The 19,608-nt window shown below is 45.7% G+C and overlaps 2 protein-coding genes across 6 annotated transcripts in view; one reads left to right on the forward strand and one right to left on the reverse strand.

Moving 5' to 3' along the window:
- The window catches only part of CDC42BPA (CDC42 binding protein kinase alpha), a 188,951-nt gene extending 185,033 nt beyond the window's left edge, over nt 1–3,918 (forward strand). For 2 of the 3 annotated variants that reach the window (XM_075088713.1, XM_075088714.1), the window contains exons 37-38: nt 674–831; nt 2,010–3,918. In XM_075088713.1, coding sequence (XP_074944814.1) covers nt 674–831; nt 2,010–2,141 — 290 coding nt within the window. In that variant the 3' untranslated portion in view covers nt 2,142–3,918. The remainder of the gene's footprint in view (nt 1–673; nt 832–2,009) is intronic. The other variant, XM_075088717.1, reaches the window with a different exon arrangement.
- Nucleotides 3,919–9,762: 5,844 nt separating this feature from the next.
- The window catches only part of COQ8A (coenzyme Q8A), a 48,135-nt gene continuing 38,289 nt past the window's right edge, over nt 9,763–19,608 (reverse strand). For all 3 annotated transcript variants that reach the window (XM_075088718.1, XM_075088719.1, XM_075088720.1), the window contains exons 8-15: nt 19,156–19,296; nt 17,921–18,002; nt 16,390–16,483; nt 15,382–15,523; nt 13,321–13,428; nt 12,500–12,565; nt 11,657–11,743; nt 9,763–11,173 (exon numbers count right to left, since the gene is read on the reverse strand). In XM_075088718.1, the coding sequence (XP_074944819.1) occupies nt 10,880–11,173; nt 11,657–11,743; nt 12,500–12,565; nt 13,321–13,428; nt 15,382–15,523; nt 16,390–16,483; nt 17,921–18,002; nt 19,156–19,296 (1,014 nt within the window). In that variant the 3' untranslated portion in view covers nt 9,763–10,879. The remainder of the gene's footprint in view (nt 11,174–11,656; nt 11,744–12,499; nt 12,566–13,320; nt 13,429–15,381; nt 15,524–16,389; nt 16,484–17,920; nt 18,003–19,155; nt 19,297–19,608) is intronic.

Genomic DNA, 19,608 nt, shown 5'->3' on the forward strand with positions numbered 1-19,608 from the left:
ATTGTTCACAAGCGCTGTGGTCATTAGCTTTGTTGCTGAACTGCGTAGAGCTCTTGCTGCTAGTGCAAAGAGAAGGCAATAGAAAACCGGCTGCTGGTATGGAAGAGTTGCACTGCATTGGAAACACCTCTCCTAGTGCTGCCATGCTGCCTTTGTGTGCCAGAGTCAGTACAGTGACCTGTGCTGAGACCAGGCAAGTGACTAAATAATGGACCATGTGAAAACAGAGGCAAGACTGGTGTCCCAACTTTTCTAGGTTTTTCCCCTTCCTGTGGCACATGGCACATTTGTTGGACATCACCAGCTGCTTGCAGAAGGAGCTTCTGCTGTAGCCGGTACCAACCAGTACGACCTGCCTTCTCCCTGGCAAAGAGGCCACTAGAACTAGGCTGGCACCACAGCAGTTTCTACAACTGCTCTGTTTGTCAGAAACGTAGTGATCTTGTCTGTGCTGGGTAAAGCGTGCTAATGCTGACTTGCCAAGGGAGGGACCAGAGAATCCCTAGGAAAAACTGCAGCAGGCAAGACAAAATCCCCCACAGCCTGCAAGCCACAAGCTGAGCATCTTGGGACATGCTGGAGGAAAGCAGAACTAACCACAGAAACAGCTAAGAAATTTCTAGTACCTTGAATGGGCGTCTGTAACGCAGTTGAATTCCTCTGCCCATTTTAGGATCATCTGCACAAAATGGCAGTGCTTTGCGGAGGGAATTCTCAGGAGGTAGCTACGGAGCAAAGCGTCAGCCCATGGCATCGCCCTCAGATGGTTCCTTATCTTCTGGTGGCATGGACCAAGGCAGCGATGCACCAACAAGGGACTATGAGAGAGAGGTGAGTGACAGGAGAAAATTTAAGTGTGTTGATAGAGATGAGGAAATTAAATTCTGTTGTGGGTTTGGCTCCAAGTTTGGGGAGTGGTTTGCAATGAAGACTTGGATTTGCTGTATTTCAAGCTATCCTGACAAAAGACTTTGGTCAAACTGTGTTAACTCTGGTACTGGTATTTAACATGCAGAAAATGCTCTCTGCACTCCTTATCTGGAGATACAGGGGTAGTGAGGCTCCCCCAAAATACTGGCCCAGTAGAGTTAACAGCTTGATAGTGACCTGTCACAGCTTGAAGTGATATTCCTTCTGCCCTTCATTTGCACAGACTCTTAAGCTATCTTAGCAACCATTTCACACGAGACACTTTGTACTCAGAGTGCCTGAAGTTAACAAGGTAATTTAAGACTTATCATGTAATAATTTTATTTAGAGCAGGAACTGGATTTAATAATTTATATTCTGTACAGAACAAGACTCTCATTATGATAGGACTGGAATCCTGCTCAGTGCTAAACTCAGTCCCTCCAGCCAAGAACGTTTTACATGGGAGGGTTTAATCTGAAATTGGCCAGCAAAAATTCCCCGGCCCATTTTCTTACCAAGGAGTGAGAAAATTAGAGATCACACAGGCTTTTCATGGTACTGAATATACTGCAACTGGCAACCCAAACTCAAGCTCAGACATAGTTGCATTCTACTGTACTCTGGAAGATCCAGCTGGAGTAACTTGATAGGATGGTTTGAATTAATATCCTGGGAGTGACATAGAGGTAGCTGTGACGAAGCCCATACCACAAAGATTTCTCTGTTTAGTGCAAGAGTATCTCAGATCATAACATGTGAAAACGCAGGAGTCATTGTAGCTTCACAAGCAACCTGAAATTGCACTCTGCTGACCAAAAGGCCCTCGGCAACACGCAGACTGCAAGAATCCCACAGGTGCTGTGTCCTTATGTCAGTGTCATTTATGCCTGCTGAAAGCAGAGTGATCTGACCACTTACTCTTAAGTCTCCCTGAACCAGGAAATTCTGAGAAAAAAAAAAATCCTCAGTATTTTTGGACACAAGCAAAATACGTGGAGGCCTTTGAATCCAGTCACCTGTTGCTCAGGCACCCCGACTCATTCTCAAACTTGCTATCCTTTTACCTACTGGTGCTCTTCTGTGTCTTTGGGCTGCAGGACTCTGACTCTCCGAGACACTCTACTGCATCGAACAGCTCCAACCTCAGCAGCCCTCCCAGCCCGGTTTCTCCTCACAAGACCAAGAGCCTCTCCCTGGAGAGCTCTGACCACGTGAGTTGGGACTCATGAACTGCTTCAGCATTCAGATTTGACATCACAGCAGCTTGCTGTCCCCATGGCTGTCCCCTTCACTTATTCCAGTTCTCACCTTCATCATCCTAACCCTCCCCATTCCCTGTCTGAAAGTGATCTGGGAGTGGGGTACAAAGGAAGGTAAAAACTGGTCGTCTTGAGCACCGTTCAGCACTGCCTCACCCTCCCTTCCCTGGATTTGACAGCAGCAAAAGAGCAAAGCTAGGGTGTTGGTAAATATCAGATGCTGTAGATTTGTATTAGTATTGGTTTCATTTGTGTGGTTACAGCTGCTTCCATTTTTAAAGACATATTTATCCCACCCCCCTTCACTTCTCAAAAAGTAGCTTAAGTAGACCAGACCAGTATCAACAGGAGAAAATTCAGAGGAATTTTGTTTTCATACAAGAGCTCATTGTACTGTACAAAGGTAGCACAGACCCCTTCCCCTACATGGGGAACGATCAGTATATCAGAGGCACATAAAAGCTTTCAGCCACCACGTTTGAATGTCAATCTGATTGTCGCCAGCAAATCCTTATTGATTAAAATGATGCATATTTTACTACAGTACAGAGTTTAAATAAATAACGCAGATGTTAGAGTAAAATACGTATGTATATATTCAAAGAAAAAAAAGCATTGTGTATGCAGCAGAAGATGGATGCTTATTTAAGAGAGCCTTTAATTTAAGATTTGTGTTGTCCCTGTTTTCATGCTCGGTAATATACAGACTTGGAGGCCTGGCCTAAAACCTTTCGCAGGACAGATATTCCTTTTGCGTAGCACTCGCTGCACTGGTGGGAGAGGTCCCTGCGGTGCTTTCACAACATTTCTTTACTTCTGGCGGTAGCGTAACTGAAGCTATAATTCCTACTTTCATGTTAATCCCCATCCTTCGCAAAAATGACAACGATGGGAAAGCAACCCCAGGGCACCAGTCAGCCAGGTGGCTGCCCTGGTTTCTTGTGTGCTAGCTGTACAGCTGAGGAACCCTATGGCATGCTACAGTAGAGGTCCTTAAGGCAGCAAGGGAGTTCAATGCAGCAGGATTCAGCAGGAAAACTGTTTCCCTGGGTCACCCTTTGAGCAGGTTTAACTCTGAAGGGAGCAGTCTTCCACATCTCCTTGACCATTCCTAACCACAAAACTGTACTGTTGTTACCAAATACTAGTTGCTAATAACACATCAGCCAAATGAGTGCCCTTAGCCCGAAGCTAGCCGTGGCTGGCTATGCTGTCACTGTAGCAACGAAGAACCTTGAAGACTGACCTCACACTGTTCACACTGTGGTAGTCGAAGATGCCTAGTCACCCACAACTGCCACGCTGGCAAGGTTGGTTTTCCTCTCCCTCCCCACCTGTGCTGTGGGTTTGTGCAATTTGCAGTTGTTTGTATGTGCTCACCTGCTGTTTGGTTCCAATAGCAGGTCAGGTTGGAGGGCAGAAAGTATTGCGGTGGAAGACAGAGCCCACTGAAGTTGCAAAAGTAAATAAAAAGCTGAAGCTGGTCATGCAGTCAACAGAATAAAGTGAGAGACTGATGTACAAATGGATGGTAAGAGAAAGATGTCTCTTCTCTTTAGTTAGCAAGGCAGATGTGTTTTTCATTTGGGAGTGTGTTCAAATGAGCCTCTCTTCTCAGTAGTATTGCTGCTGGCTTTATACTATGACCATACTCAAACACGTAAGGGCTTTTTGTATTTAGAATACTGGTTTTTGTGGGTTTCGGAAACTTGTTATGGCTCTGATTAAACCATTCCATATTCTTGCAGTCAGCAGTATATAGTGTTTCACCCACACAGAGATGTTTGGAGTTTTCCAGTTTATGTCCTCCCTAATGGACGTTATAGGTAAGTTCATACCATGTACAGTAATTTCCAGGCATGATCTAAATGTGAAATAGGGAATGAGACACGGATCATTTAATCCATTTAGTCATGCTGGGTCTCCTAGGTAAGATTTCTCTTTCACTCTGAATCAAGAGGCTTGTCCAAGCTTAAGCTCATTCAACGTTATTTTGGGACAGGAATTCAAGAATTTTTTAGAAACCATCATATCAAAAGCCTGTCTCTCTCCTGTTTGAGTTTTTCAGAGTAGCAAGCTGGTTGTGTTGTTTGTTTTCACTTCAAAGCTACTACTTTTGCAAGCCTGGCATTTAATATTAAAAGCTTTAGCAAACAGCTAAGCACTTGAAATTAATTCCTCCCAGAATAGTTTTCAGTCTTTCTGAGGGACAGATAGGCAGGGCGTTATTGGCATTATTAAAATTCCACATCAGCTTCTTTTTAAAGGCTGCATATTGCTTCAAGTATAGCCACTGCTTTTTCCCCACAATTCCCTCCTTTTGGTGAAGCATGTCCACACACTTTTCAAAGCCTTTGCAGACTAGTTTTGTATTTACTGTATGTTGTATTTAAACATTAATCTTATTTTGATGTTGAGAGAAGGCATTTAAACAGCAGTCATTTAAGATAGAGCAGCCTGCTGGACAGTCCCCTGAGAGAGGGTCACAGGATCTTTTTTGTGGATTTTTTTTTTTTTCCTTTGCAGTTGAGCTAATGCTCTATCTGAAAATGGAACCCAAAGAGCCACGACACTGCAAAACAATTAAGCTGAGTAAACCCCTCTGTTTACTCTGTTATGGTGCCTGCAATCTATAGATATCAAAACCTGACATTTTCAGGCAGAGTGTAGGTCAGTTGTGTTACAAAACGAAGCTCCAGAGGATGAGCTCCACAGGCCTACGCTTGTTTGTACACCACAATTTCTAAGCCGTGGCAGTCTCCTTTAGGATTACTATATTTAATCATTAGTTTGGTACCGTGCATTTTTATACACATCTGTTCAAAAGAGAAACAGCAACTGTTCTCTCAGTTGAAAAGCAAATGACCACATCACTTATTTGAAAAGAGGAAAATTGTCCTAGGACTTGAATAGTTTTATATCTTTGGGGACCATTTGATTATATGCTCAATTTTAAACCACACATTTTTTGTTGGTATGAACACTGAAACCATACACATACTGTAGCTGAGCTTTTTAATTACTCATTGGGCTAGGAAAAATTAACTTGGTCATTTGAACTGTAAGACTCTTGACTGGTATCTCGAAGACAGTTGTCTCTTAAGGTTTGATGTTCGCTACTTTGCACTGTAGCATTGCTTCAACTTCACAGTTAGAGGGCTGCATTTTGTTCAGGGAGCTTAAAATCTCCCACTGAATTCTTGACTGTAGCATATGTTCTCTGTACACAGTATATATCTAGCTGATTTTTTCCCTTTCGGCTGAGACTGAAAGCATTTGCATTTTTGAAATTGCTTAAACATACAGATTGTTGGGTTTTGCATTTTTTTTCTTCTCTTGATGGCAACAAAGGATCTGAACAGATTCAGGCAGCTACTAAGGATTCCAGGTTATAGAATGAAAAAGGTTTGGTAAATATTATTCCCCTGCACATGTGCGCACACAGATATGTGGCTTCCTTCCACATTTCGTAAACCCAAAAGCAAGGTTATAGTACCCTCTTCTCTCATGCCTTTGACCTGTAGAAGACAGCTGGTGGTTTCAAAAAAAAAACCTCCTGAGGCAGTGGTGAAGTAGTTGCTGCGGCTTGTTATGCATGTGCATTTTGCCCATTTTAACAAGTTTCAAAATTGAGTCAGGAATGTTCTCTCTTTGATTTGATTCTGATAAAATTACAAGCCTACAAGCCAGGTGTGTTATTCTCAGGTATGCAGCAGAGGGAAGTTAAGGGTTTTGTCATACCAAAAAAAAGCCCAAAAAGCACAGCGTATTTATAGAAGTGTAGTTTAACCGCACCCAACAGGTTCACAGAGCGTGTCAGCCTTTCAAAACAAAACAGCTGGAATATTAAGACAGAAATAGATTCTGGTACCATATTGTCTTGCACAACCAGACCCTCAGCAACAGGACAAACACGGTCTTGGGCGGAAGAAGGGGTTTTTTTTCCATTTTATGCACGCTGTTTAATTTTAAATGAATACATCAAGGGTAAAAGCTATTGCAGTGCAAGTATCCACACCTCCTGAGCTTTAGTCTGAGACTCAAAAGTGGCACATAGTAGCTTCTGCTGTGGTTTTTTCATTAATAGGAGTCAGTTCCACGGAGAAAATGTGACAACTTTCTGCACTAACACAAACTGCACCCTTCCGCGTGCTTTGTGTTCACACTCTATTTGATAAACAGCCCCAGAAACCACTTTGCTGCAGGCTTTCCAGTCTAAATTCCAACTCTACTTTGTCTTTCATTCCAGCTGCAGCTCAGAACAACCTATTTTCATTCTGCATTTAAGAAAGTCTCATCCACAGGGAAGAAATCCACAAACAAACCAGTGTTGGTATTTCAGAGCAATTATACCTGCCTTTTTATGTATGACAGTTTCATATCATTTATTTTTAAAATGTTTTTTAGGTTTTTCATTGTAATATTATTGTACAGTTTTGCATGGCATAGATGTAATCACTTTTTTGTTTTAGAGTATAAAAGCTGACAAGTGTGCGTGTGGGGGAAAGATTCTGCTTTTTGCCTCTTCTCACTATTTTGTTTAATGCCCTCAGTGTTGTAGGGGACATTGTAAGAGATTCTCTGCTACAGAACAATGATGTAGATTCTTTTGCACAGAAATATTTAAGGTGGAAAAGTCAACAATGTTAAAATGACTTACCACCACTATTTTATGTTGGTAACACACTTAATATTAACCTACTTTGATGTACTGCAATAAAACAGGGAACTGTTAGAAATGCAGATGTTCTGTCTTTTTTTCCTACCTGCCCCTGTTAAGCTGTGAGGAGGAAACTGAAAGGGGAATAATGGTGTTCTTACAGATAAAACCAGCATGTTGTAATGCACCTGCACAAGTACACACTGGGAAGAAACAGAATGTGAGAGAAAATGGATTTAGCTCTAATAGATTCCAGAAAAAAATACCAGAACCTTTTTGAAAATTCGAAGTCAAACCACCTTATACTTTGGTATATTGACCTTCCTGATCTTTTTCCTAGGTCATCTGTTCTGTGTTAATAGTTGTAGTCATTGTTTCTGATGTTCCTCCTGCATTTAGTTACGCATCAAATGTTTCAGCTGCCCTAGTGCTAGAGCTGGATTCTTATTTCTTGACTTTCATGCATCTTTAAGTGCATCTCAAAATACCTGTGAGGTTTTGCATGTCTCCTGACCCTTTCACATCATCCACCAGTTCCTCACAAGTCAGCCTGGGGTTTTCTCCACACCAGAGACTCTGTTGGGACATCTTCCTCTTCATTCATTACCCTGTTGGTAGAAGTCCTAGCTTTGATTACATGCTTCAGTCATTTCTCCACACACACCCCCAGTTATTGAGCCTGTGCTCCCAGTAGGTGCCAGCCTGGGTGTTCTGTTACCAAAGACAACCAGCAATCCCCTCCAGGAACAGTCAGCATCCTTCCCACTTCTTACATGGCCACAGGCTCGCTTACTCCACAGAAACTTCTAATCCTGTCCTCTTTCAGTCAGAATTATTACTTTTTCAGCTCCCTACGCTAACTTAAATGGATTTAAGCCTGGGCTCATCCCATTTACACCACTGCAGGTCTCTCCTAGCTGCTGTAGCTCTGTGAAATACCATCTGTTTCCTATGCTCTGACTTTTACAGTCAGCGCTGATTTCTGATTTCCCAGGGTTCCAGTTGCACCACTGCAGCTGTGAAGGTCTTGGGAAACAGGCCTTCTTTTGTCAAGGGATTTGGACATTAGAAAAGCAAAGTTAACTGCACGTTAAGCTTCCTGTTCAGCTCCTCAGCATTCATTTTCTGTTTTGATAGTCAACCTGGCTGCTCCAAAAAAAGAAGGTAGGGAAAAATCCCTGCCACCACATGTGGCCTGAATCTTGATTCTCTAGAATGGAAAAAAACCCTGGCTTCAGAGAAGCGGATTTAACCTCCTGCTTGCCCTGTGGAACAAAGAACTGTTTTCTGCAAGAGGATTCTTCTAGAAATTAGAAACTTGCTGCAGCAGAGAATCATTTCATATCCTCAACCTGTGTGTAGTTCAAGCAAATGCACCAGCTTCTACAGAGCAAGCAGCAGTGATCAGTGTTCTTGCTCACTGTAAAGTGTCATGACTTCTTTGATTTGAAGCCAGAGCAGAGTGTTTCTTGCTCACCTTTTCTCCACAGCTGGTACCCTGACATGCAATGCCTAATCTCTCTGGACAAAACTATAGGAATTATTGATGCTTTTAGAACATAGACAAAAGGCCAGCAGAATTAGGGACTGAAAGCTTTAATTAGCTCTCCTAATAAACATCTTACCTTCTGCTAGTTGCTGTCCTTTAGGCAAATGCAAACCACTGCATTGTTCAGCTTGATGTTTTTCTTAAACATGCTGTCATCTAGGGAGGGGAAATGTTTGCTAGAGTTAAACACTCATGTCCCAGCATGGTATATGAAACATCTGTGGTCACATGAACAGGCACATACCAATCTCACAGAGTTGTGCTTACTGGAAAAGTGAACTGTAGTGTTCTTTGAGTTATTTTGCCTTCTTTGCAAGTTCTCTGAACATACTGGCTCTGAATCTTCAGTTTCAGAAATCTTGGTCTGAAGCTCACCTAATCCAATTCCCTTGTCAGCTTTTTATACTTTGCTTTTTAACTTTTAACATAAGCATTTAACATCTCAAACAGTTCTGCTGTTTTTGCGGCTGCAAGCTCTAGATCCAAAGGAGAAAAACTAAACAATGTCTGTCAGAACCCAAAACAACGCAGAAAATTACGCTATCAGCGTAGAGCGTTAAACAGCTTAATGCAAAACTATTACTTCACTGAACAGCAGAGTTCACTCTTCTCAAAGGGTTAGGAATAACCTGATGAGTACTTTTACTTAAATTAAACAGTACAGGATCTTTCTCAACCAAGTCTTAAATGAAGCCGTTTATATGTTTATGATCTGGGAGTAAAGGTAATACAATAACCTGTATTCCTATTTGTCAGAGGTCCCTCCTGAGAGAGACCATTTATGCACTTGCCTGTTCTTTACCTCTGGAAGTATCAGCAGTCAGGATTTATGTACTGAAGTTTGAGATCATGCAACCTCTGCATTCCTGGGCTGTGTTAACTTGAATAGGACCGGCTAAGCTGGCTGGGAAATATCTGGCACTTGCCAGATAAAGACATCTACCTTACTAGTACTAGGTAAGCATCAACTCCAACAGCCACTCTTTCTTCACAAGCAGAGGAAAGGCAGAGAGAGACATGTGTCCAGGAGACTGTTAACAGAGTGACTGAAACAACGGAAAACAAGCGAACAAGTCAATTACCAGGTATTTTCATGGCCAGACAGACGTTCAGGCTGGTGTTCCTCTGGCTCCTGGTAAACTTGTCACCATCACTGTTAGCACTAGTGACACAGCTGCAATGGAAAGATGAAGGAATAAACAGGCCCCAGATAGATGGCTTTACAAGGGTAGTAGCGATTCTTTGAGCACATGACTGCAACAAGCAGAAACCTGGAAGCTTCCCCTTCCACTCAACTGCTGTTCCACAGAACAGGACAGGACACCGTTCACTTGGCTATTCATTACCACACCAGAAGATGAAAGAACTGTAGGCAGAAGGCCCACTGCACAAGCACTTTTTTATTGAAATCAGGAGGTCGTACAGGTACAGGCTTTGTACAAAAATCGAAGAAAGTGAATTTCCTAGCTTGACTCCAGTAGTTAAAAACTGCACGTCTGGTTTTAAGTGTGTGACATTTCAGCAAAAGCTTGAAATGCTCATGAGAGACATTATGTGTTTGTCTGCCTTGCCATAAGTTCTGCATTACAGGAAAACGGAGAGACAGACAGACTGGATTCTTGGTTAGGAGTCGAAGCAAGCAATTGGTGTCAGAATTGTAGCTTATCTAACTCGCCCTCAGGAAAGCTGATACCTACCAGACAGTGACGAATCCCACTATGTGTGCTTAGCTATAGCTCTGTTGGTTACATATTTGACTCCCAGAACTAAGATGGGTTGTGCGTGAGTGTATGTGTGTGTTTAAAAGAGATTGGCACTCAAATTCTCAGATTTTTAAAATATTTCCTATGTTTAGCTTACAAGCCAAAAAGAGGCAGAAAGCATAAAACTTCATCCTATGTACACACACACATACCTCCCTCACATTAAATCAGTGTCAGTAAAAACACAGGAGGGTTCTTAGACTGCCACCACTTGACTTAAAAAAAAATGAGGGGGAAGTGCTAAATGCGTCCATGGTAGGGTACACCTTCGTATTTCATTCTATAATTCACAGTATGAAAACTACTTGGGTTCCACCTTGGCATGAAAGAGGGAAGTTTTTTAAAAAACTATTTTTGGAGAATTACAAACAGGTTTCAATATTAAATTCTGCTCTTTTCCTCCTTCCCCTACTCATTATAAAACCCAATCAATATGCAGCCACCATCACATCGGAAACACATTCAAGGTAGTCAGCTGGTGCCTTGAAACAGTACGGAAGCACTCAAGAAGATAGTTTCCTGCAAGCTGCAGACTGTACTGGCAGTCAGTGTAGGGCTGACACAGCATGAAAGAACAGACTTTGTCCTTGTGAAACGCACACTTGGCTTCCAGGGCACAGGCTGCTGCATCTCAAGAGGATGGAGAACTGGGGTGCAACGGATGGGAGGCTAGAATGCTCTCTGCAAGGCTCAGCTGAACTGTGCCCTCAGAACAACACATGTTAGTTCATTCTTACTACTCCTCTGGTTTCTTGCCCCTACTACTCCAATATTTGCTATATGCCTCTTGGAACATGTTTTTGCAGGGAATTTTGGCCTTCAGTTTGGTGCAGATAAGGAAAGAACCCCCCATCTTCCGATGAAGAGAGTAGGTCTCCTCTGGTGGAGGGACGAGCCGATGCTTCAGCATGACTGGGATTAAAGCATGGATCTTTTCAGTGGTGCTTTGGTTGCCGAAATCAAAAGGTTCCTCAGATGCAAAAGCCTCTCCCAGGATGAGGACAGCATTTAAGTGAGCATCCTCCATTTCCTGCCCAAAAGGAAAGAGGCATAAGCAACATCACTAGCCATTTTAACCACCAGTGAGGAAAAAGGAGAAATGTTAGCACTGCCAGTAGCAGCTCAGGAAAAATACCTCGCTATACCCACAAGAAAAGGTAACCTCCAGCCCCCAGCAAGGCTGATGAACACTTGATTAATACAGTTTCAAGCAACTAAACCTTCCAGAAGACCATCTGCCCAGTCATGAAATTTCAGCAGTGATTACCACCGGCATGGTCTTGCTGGGGGAAGAAAGGAAGGACAGTGGTTTTGGGGCTAGCTGCATCATCATTACTGCTCCCAACTCCAAAAGGAAGTGAGAGAACAGAAGCCAAAACCTTTTTGCCCTCCTCCCTCACATCAACAGGGCTTTCAGACTGACATTGGCTTTTACCACATGAAGAAGCCTGGGGAAGGCCACAGACCCATAACAAACTAGCCACCACTGAAAGCAGACCCTTCTGCTCCATACCTTAACTTCATAGCCAGTGAGGAATTTCATGTCAATGGACTTCTTCAGTACTCTTTCTCTGTCCATGTCAGCAGCTGCCTTGATTACCTAAGTAGGAAGAACACTTTCAGGACAGCTAGGGGATGACTGAAACACATTTTGAGTACAGGACGACTATGTAGGCTACTACAGGTACACATGCTGCCTGCTCACTTCCTTGCCTCTGTCTTCATCTTCAGGGGTCTGCATGTTGGCCAGTTTAAAAGCTACTGGCTCTCCAAAGCTCTTAGCAGGGCTACACATAGCCCAGAGAGTGTAAGGGACATTAAAACAGCTTCATGAATCAGCCCCTACCTCAACAGAACAGTAGAGCCAACTAGGAGAAGCTTTAGGTAACATCTGATGGCCCCTACAGCTCAATTTATCAAGTGCAGAGCATGGCAATCAAAGGAAGCCCATATGACTTCACATAAATTTAAAAGTCTAAGCAAGCTGGAAATCACAGGAAGTGACAAGGAGCAGGACAAGCAATTCCTGCATTCCCTCATATTAAAAAAAAAAATTTTCTGAATTCTGAGTGGTCTGAGATGCTCCGCTGCCCAAGTCTGCCAGTAAGCGGTTCTCCACATTTGTCATGCAATTTAAACATCCGAACTCAAATAGCCAGAGGCTTGCAGCAGACATGCAGATGGCTATGGTAAGGGATGAACCAGGAACAGAGATCCCAGTTGCCTCTAGCCCTGCTTCCCTCCACACATAGAGTGGATTCTAGTACAAAGTGATACAGCTAATAGATAAGCAGAATTTTGCAGATACTCTTAAGACCCCCAGTGCAGCACTCTAGGACATAGTGCAAGTCCTCACCTCTATGTAAACATCTGTGAACTTCTCATCAAACCCTCGTGTTGCTCCGAAGTCCAGCAGGGCCACCTGGAAATGGACAAGCCCATCTGTATTAGTGTCAACCCCTCAAGTAGAGCCAGACCTTAAGAAGACCTCTGCTGTATTCAGGAAGCTCAGCTGGCTAGAGGGCCTTTGCACTGCAGCTCAGCTTCCCCCCAGGTCCTTTAATGCCTTACAGCAGCACAAATATTTGCACTAGTACATGGCAGAGGAGGTAGAGCCTGTGCTCACACTGTCACCCCTGCTCAGCTGATAACTGCACTCAGGCTTTCTGCATGGGGACACAGCAGCACAGAACCTTTTCCCTGCACTTTCCAACACAGACCTCAGGGACGAACAAGCAATTTAATCTGACCTGCAGGGCACAAGCAAGCAGCCAAACCCACAAGCAGGACATCTGCAATTGCTCCCCCAGGCACCTGTATCTTCAGCACAGCTCAAGACCAGACCATTTAACTAAAGAATGCCCTGGTAGAGCACTGCCAGCTGCAACTTCCCACTGACCAGCTTCAAAACAGACCCTGAAGCTAAGGAAGTAGCTGTGACTGGATCTAACACCAAAGACAGACAGACAGGGTTATGGGAGCCCTGCTCTCCCACTCAGGCCAAGTGAGGACAAGTGGCAAAAGGCACAGTTTTCAGCTGTCCTATCTGTCCAGGACTCAAGGACAGGAATCTGAGAGAATCTCAGTAAGGGCTCCTTAAATTCTGGGAGTGGGGAATAATCAAAAGCTGGTAAAAACACCTCTTCTACAAGTAGAACAGCAGCTGCTTGGGCTTACCTTGTGCAACTGTGGGTCATAGAAGAAGTTTGACCAGTTTGGATCAGTCTGCATGTACCTGAACTCAAACAGTTCCCGCAGACACAGGACCAGGATGTTGTGACAGATCTTGAAAAGCAAGGAGAGAAAGAAGCAAGTCAGGAGGGTAGCAAGCCCTACTCACACATGTAATTTACAGCAGGCATTAGCAAACGGGGAGCACATGACCACACTGGCAAGAACTATCTGCTCCATGCTGGAAAACTCCTGAACAGGCGAGAGAGAGCAACTCAGCAACTCCCAGCCCACACTTGCCATGGGACATCCTTAGCAGACAGCACAGATACTACGCAAGTTCTATATCAGCCTGAGCTGTAGTTCCTATCAGCCCCTGGATGTGTCTCCAGAGAGGCTGCTGCCCTGTATCTGGCAGCAGAGAACACCAGGCTCCAGGGTTCATGCAGCTGTATGTGTTACTTGTGTCCTGGTCCTGCCTTTTACCTTCCCAGCTCTGACTACACACTTGGTTGTTGCTTTGAGAGCAAAGAAACATTTTCACAGTGCAAAGAGGTATCCAGAAGCAGAGGTCAGGGGTGCTGGTAGAGCATTACAGCCTACCTTGGTGGAAAGTGCTGCAGGACCCTGTCCAAAATGAAGGCAGTGCAGCTCAGGGGAAATGAGATGCAGTTCCAGGGCATTTTAAGTTAAAGGCCCAAAGAAGCTAAAGAGGAGAGTCTCTTCCTGTAAAGCTGCCAAACAACGTACAGAGCTGGGTCCAAACCATTACTGAAAGGGGTCTTTGCTAGATACACACACCCACCATGTACTCCTCAGCCAAGTCTTCTGGGCACGGCACTGACAGCTTGAGGGAGGAGCAGCAGACCCACACCTTGGGCCTGACAGGCATGGGGGAAGCAAGAGTAGCAGTTCCTGAAGAGCCCGCTGCTGAATTACATACTACAGCAGAGGTTTTCTGTGAGGATATTTAAGCTGAAGCCTGTTCAGCAGAACTGCCAGCCTCATTCTGCCCCTCTTCAGCTTCTGCAAAGCTGAGTGAAACACCATATCCAAGAGGGAGGGAGGAGAGCAGCAAATGCAAGCCAGACCCTGCTACAGGACACTGCCATTTAGGTCAAAGGGCTGTGGGTCAGCCAGGCCAGTCACTTATACGAAAGGAGGACTGCTCCTGCAGCAATACTCCACCTCACAGCCTTTTAAAAGCAGCCCTGATGATACAGCAGTTCATCAGAGGAGACAAGCCCTACAAACAGTCAGCTCAGGGATCACAGGCAGCCAGCTCTGGCATAGCTTCAAGTCCAGCATAGTGGTGAGATCTGTTTATCTAGAGGAACATACTTTGCCCTCTTTCCCAGTGACCTGCTAACAGCTGACAGCTCACACCAAGACAAAAAAAAAATCCAAATACCAGGACAGTTATTTCTGCTACTAGAGCAGCTGCTTGTCCCACCACGGCACTCCAATCCCTTGCTATATTCAGCACCACCACCCACCCATCCCCACATCCCCCCGCTGTTTACTGAGGGGTACTTTTCCAGCAGCCCTGTGCAGCACACGTCAGTCCCGCAGAAGGAGATGACACCCAAACACTTGCACAAGGGCAGGAGATGATTCTGCACTCCTGCCCAGAAGAGCAGCTGCAAAACAAGAACCCTCTCCCCTAGCTGACAAACCATCCCAACCTGAAGGTCAGAGAGAAACAGGGCATCTAGGTGTTACACAGTTAGGCTACCTCCCTTTCAGCCACCCTTGCCATTCACCCCTCCAGTCCCTCCCTGCTGAATGCTGGCACCTGCAAGGCCTAGACCAGCCTGAGGAGACTCTGGTGTCACTGCCACACTCCCTACAGAGAAGTCCTCCAAGATGTTCAGACAGGATGGAGACTGGCTTGTTACTGAGCCATAGAAGAGAGGCTCCAGACAGTCCCTGACTCCATCCCTGCTTTGCACTGCTCAGGTTTGCCCTTCCACAAAGTATCCCCTGATCTACCAGTCACCAGGCAAGCCAAGCACGCTGCTTGAGCAAGGGGAGAAGGAAGACCACCTTTACCATACCCCACAGTACCTCATTTCGAATCTCCTGGCTCAGCCCCACAGCTTGATCCAAGGGGAAGCCAGACACCAGCTCCGTGGTGAGGACATGCTTGCTGCACAGCTCATCCACTACTCTTGGGACATAAAAAAAGGGGTGGTCTTTCAGCAGCTCCCTAGGGGATAGAGAAAGGAGAGGAAAAGGTTAGGAGCCCTGAGAGCAGCCAGGCTCCTCCACAACACCTCACGCAGCACACAGGCCCTTCACCTCTCCCCACACCCTGGCTGAGGCTCCCAAGAGACATTTTCCTCAGCAGTTACAGTAGGGATCAAGTCGTCAGAAACCATGCCAATGACTTACAGCTACTGCCAGCTCCTGAGGTCACATCTCCTGCCAGAGCAGTGGTAGTAGGAGGGCTCCAGGCTGCTACATCAATGGGCACTAGGCTCTTTTGCTCACCCCATTTTGCTCCAGGGCAAGACTATAACCATGGAATCAACAGGTCTTTTCCAAGGGGAGCAATGCCACAGGGGTAGTTCTGCAGGACAGGAGGAACATCCAGCCTCCAGCAGCTCTCCCTCATCCAGCCTTCATGTAAAAACAATATGGACCCCCACTGCTAGAGCAAGCCAAGGGAGCAGGAAGTGCTGGTGGTATTAATTGCTGTAAGAGACCTGAACTGAAAAACCTCCTAGGCTAAAGGATGGGCGAAGTTTACAACAGGCTGATGTAAGAGTACACAGAACTGCACTGCAACCTGGCCTCCAGAGTTACTGCAGTACCTTTACATGTAGCGAAACAGACAGGCTTGTACTGAAGGACAGAGGATATGCCATCACATTTCAGCTGACTGAAAATACACCTGACGGAGACAAGGTGGTAATTCCAGGGGACAGCTCAGGCCACGAACACACACCCTTCCCCTGTGCTACATCCCAGGGTATGGCATTCATCCCCCCACTGTCCCTGAAGTTAAGCAACCTCTCCTGCACTTCACACACACAGAGACGGGAGGGTTTGAAGGCAATGGTATGAACATACTGGAACTTCCTTGCACAGGCAGCTTCTCTCTGGTAGTCACACTCCAGGGCCAGCTCTCTACTAAGGACTTCAATCAAATGCTCAGGGAACAAACCTGAAAGTCAAACAGCAGAGAAGAGAGTAGGCTTAGAAAAAAGGAGCCCCCTCAGGCTAAACTTTCCAGAACAGTAGCTGAGGAGCAACCTGCTATCCAGCCAACTCTGAGCTGAAGAGTAGAAGAAGCCCCAGAGAGCCAAAACATATTTCCAACTAGGTACAGGTCTGCAGGTAATCCCAGGCCAAGGCTACACAGCTGCTGCTAAAGCAAGGTACATCCACACCACTCTTGTACAGCAGGGCTCTGTTCTCCCCCAGGTCCCACCCCACGGCCCAAGCTGCCTGTTGCTGGTAATGGCATGGGTGTGCAGAGACACACACCAAAGAGTTGAAGCACCCAAACACTAGCCTGGGCAAAAGCAGCAGAAAAAGGCTCCAAACTGTATCTGCCTACAACTGGGAACATGCAGTACTAGGCAGAAGCAGTCAGCATGACTAAGGCAGTGAAATGCAACTGCATGTAGTCAGGGCCTGAGTTGCCAAGTCCAGTCTTCTCAGTCTTGGAGCTGGAAAACCAAACTACTTGTTGGGCCAGTAGATGCCTGCTTCTGCAGCAACCTCTGCAGGGGGTCCTGCCCAGCCATCACAGAAAACAGTCCCAGGTTTCCAGCACCCAGCCTGATTTTAAAGCAGTATTTATACAGTCCCACTAAGATTTACAGCCGCTGCAGGCAGATATTTGGAAAAAAAAAAAAAAGAGTAGTAAGTCCTGTATTCCCTGTGAGAAAAAGGGACTTATCCATGTGCTGGGACACTGAGCAAGCTCCAGGCCTGACAGTTCTCCACCTCTCCACAACTCTGACTGGGAAGAACAGAAGATGACTGGGAAGAGCAGAGGATAGCAGGCATGGAGAGCTACAGGAAGCATGGAGAAGAATAAGTTCTGCCAAATGTACCAGAACATAACAGGGACAAAGCAAGGCTACCTAAGCTGAACACTGCCCACGCTTCATGCCTAGAAAGCCAACAAAGGGGAGTATAGCCAGACACTTTATACTTTGCCAAGAGTCCCTGCAGGTCTTTCACTATAAAGAGCACACAGAGACAAGTACACGTTATTCTGGCAGGTGCGTGCACATACGTGGCCAGGAAAAACCCACACAGGTGCACTTCCCACCCCACTGAGTGGACACTGGAGCAGGCACATGCCTAGCAAAGAGAGTGGCAGCTCTGCAGCAGGAGAGGGGAATGGAACATGCCTCCCCAAACTGGCCCTGCACCCACTGCCCTCATCCACTACCTCTCCTGCTTTCTGCAGAAGATCTGCTCCTGGGCAGACTTATCATTCTTAAGTCCTTTTCACTGTTTCCTTGAGGCTGTTTCCTCCCTCCAGTCTACGGAGGCAAGTATACAATGCGCTTCTTGAAACCATTTGGCAGAGCTCAACATGTGCCAGCAGGAATACAGGGCCTGCCAAGGGTCTCTGTCTTTTTACCTTCAGGGAGAATATTGCTCATGCTCAGGACAGTCATCAGGTTGTTAACATCACTGTTGATGCTCTGGGCAACTCCAGGGTACTGCAGGACAGAATGGGAGAGGGCAGTGCTGAGACTAGATGACCCAGTTGTACAGAGTAATATAAGAACATCTTCCAGCTCAACATCCACTGACCCCCGCGACACAGCCACCTACAGCCTGGCAATGAACCAGGGCATACCTGAGCCACACACCCTCCTCTGAAAGCTTATTTAAAGCCGAGCATCTTAAAATGTGAGACGGAGAGACAGTCCTGTTCAGGTCCTTTGACAGGGACTCTTCCAACACATGAAAGGTTCTCGGACACACAAATCTCACAAGAGACATGGCAGTCGGTCATTTCCCTACCACAGCAGAAAGGACTTGCCACTGACAGCCCCACAGTGTTTCATCCACAGCAGCAGGGCAAGCAGTGAGGCCCCAGCCCAGTCGTGGCAAAGGTGCCACCTTCTGTTCTTTCTCACCTGGTCCATCAAGAAGGGGACCAGCCTACACTGCTGTGGAGCAGAAAGTGTGCTGATGCCGCAGGGCTAACTTCCCATTGCTTTCACCTTGGCCAAAGTGTAGAGAGTACTTTGGACACAAACAGCTTGAGAAGATGACACCAGTACCCATCCATACCGTTTGTAAAGCCTCCCCACTTTACAAAAACACCAACGAGATTACCAGCTTTATCTTCGACCCTGCTCAGTCAGCGAGGGATCTCAATTCTGTTAGAAATACCTGTTTGAAGTTGCTGACAGCTTTAGTGTGAGTTGGTGAATACCCTCCTGCATTGCCACGACTGTCACTGCTCAACAGTCAGTGCCTGCTTATCACTTAAAAATTCTTTAGCCTCTGGGCTGTGGCCACAAAGGCGCACGTGCACATCGCAGAGAGGGGACTGACCTGTGGAACAGGTAGGACCTCCGCACACAGCCCTAGAAGTACAAGCAGTCCCTCACCACCATTATCCCCACGCTGCAGCAATATACCTAAGAAACATCTCCCACTCATCTGGAGACAGAGACTGGCTCAACCTGCAGAACCTTTTCTGTCCCTCCCTTCTGCTTGCACTAGGTAAGACATTGCTGGACCCAAATCTTCACTTGCATTCAAATGTTTCTTATTTGTCTAGCAGTAAAGACACTTATGCAGCTCCCCTGCCCTGCTACGGGGCATAGACAAGAGGCAAGGCTGGTCTGTAAAGCCTACCTGGATTTTCATGGCAACTTCTTTCCCGTTTTTCAAGCGTGCCAGATGAACCTGACCAATTGAAGCAGCAGCAAAGGGGCGTTCTTCAAAGGACTCCAGTTTATCCCTCCAGTTGGGGCCAAGATCATTGTTCAGAGTTTTCTACAAATAAAAAGAAGGCTTCAGGGCATGGGAAGCAAAGATTTAAGATTACTGCTATTGGAAATCATGCTCCTCTAAGGTGACTCACGTAGCCTATAGTAGTTCTGAATAACTCTACCCTGCTTTCTAGATTGTCCTCCCTTCCTCGTAATTGCAGACAATCATGAGGAGTGGTCCAGCCTGCAGTGCCTCCCCAGCACTAAACAGACACTGATCAGATCTGTGTGAGGCTCTGTTCCTCTGGCCTAAAAGTCAGAGATCTTGAGCACAAACACTGCTGCCTTAGCAATACAAAAGTCCCCTTTTTGATGC

This window comes from Phalacrocorax aristotelis, chromosome 3, assembly GCF_949628215.1.
Source record: "Phalacrocorax aristotelis chromosome 3, bGulAri2.1, whole genome shotgun sequence".
NCBI classification, from domain to species: Eukaryota; Metazoa; Chordata; class Aves; order Suliformes; family Phalacrocoracidae; genus Phalacrocorax; species Phalacrocorax aristotelis.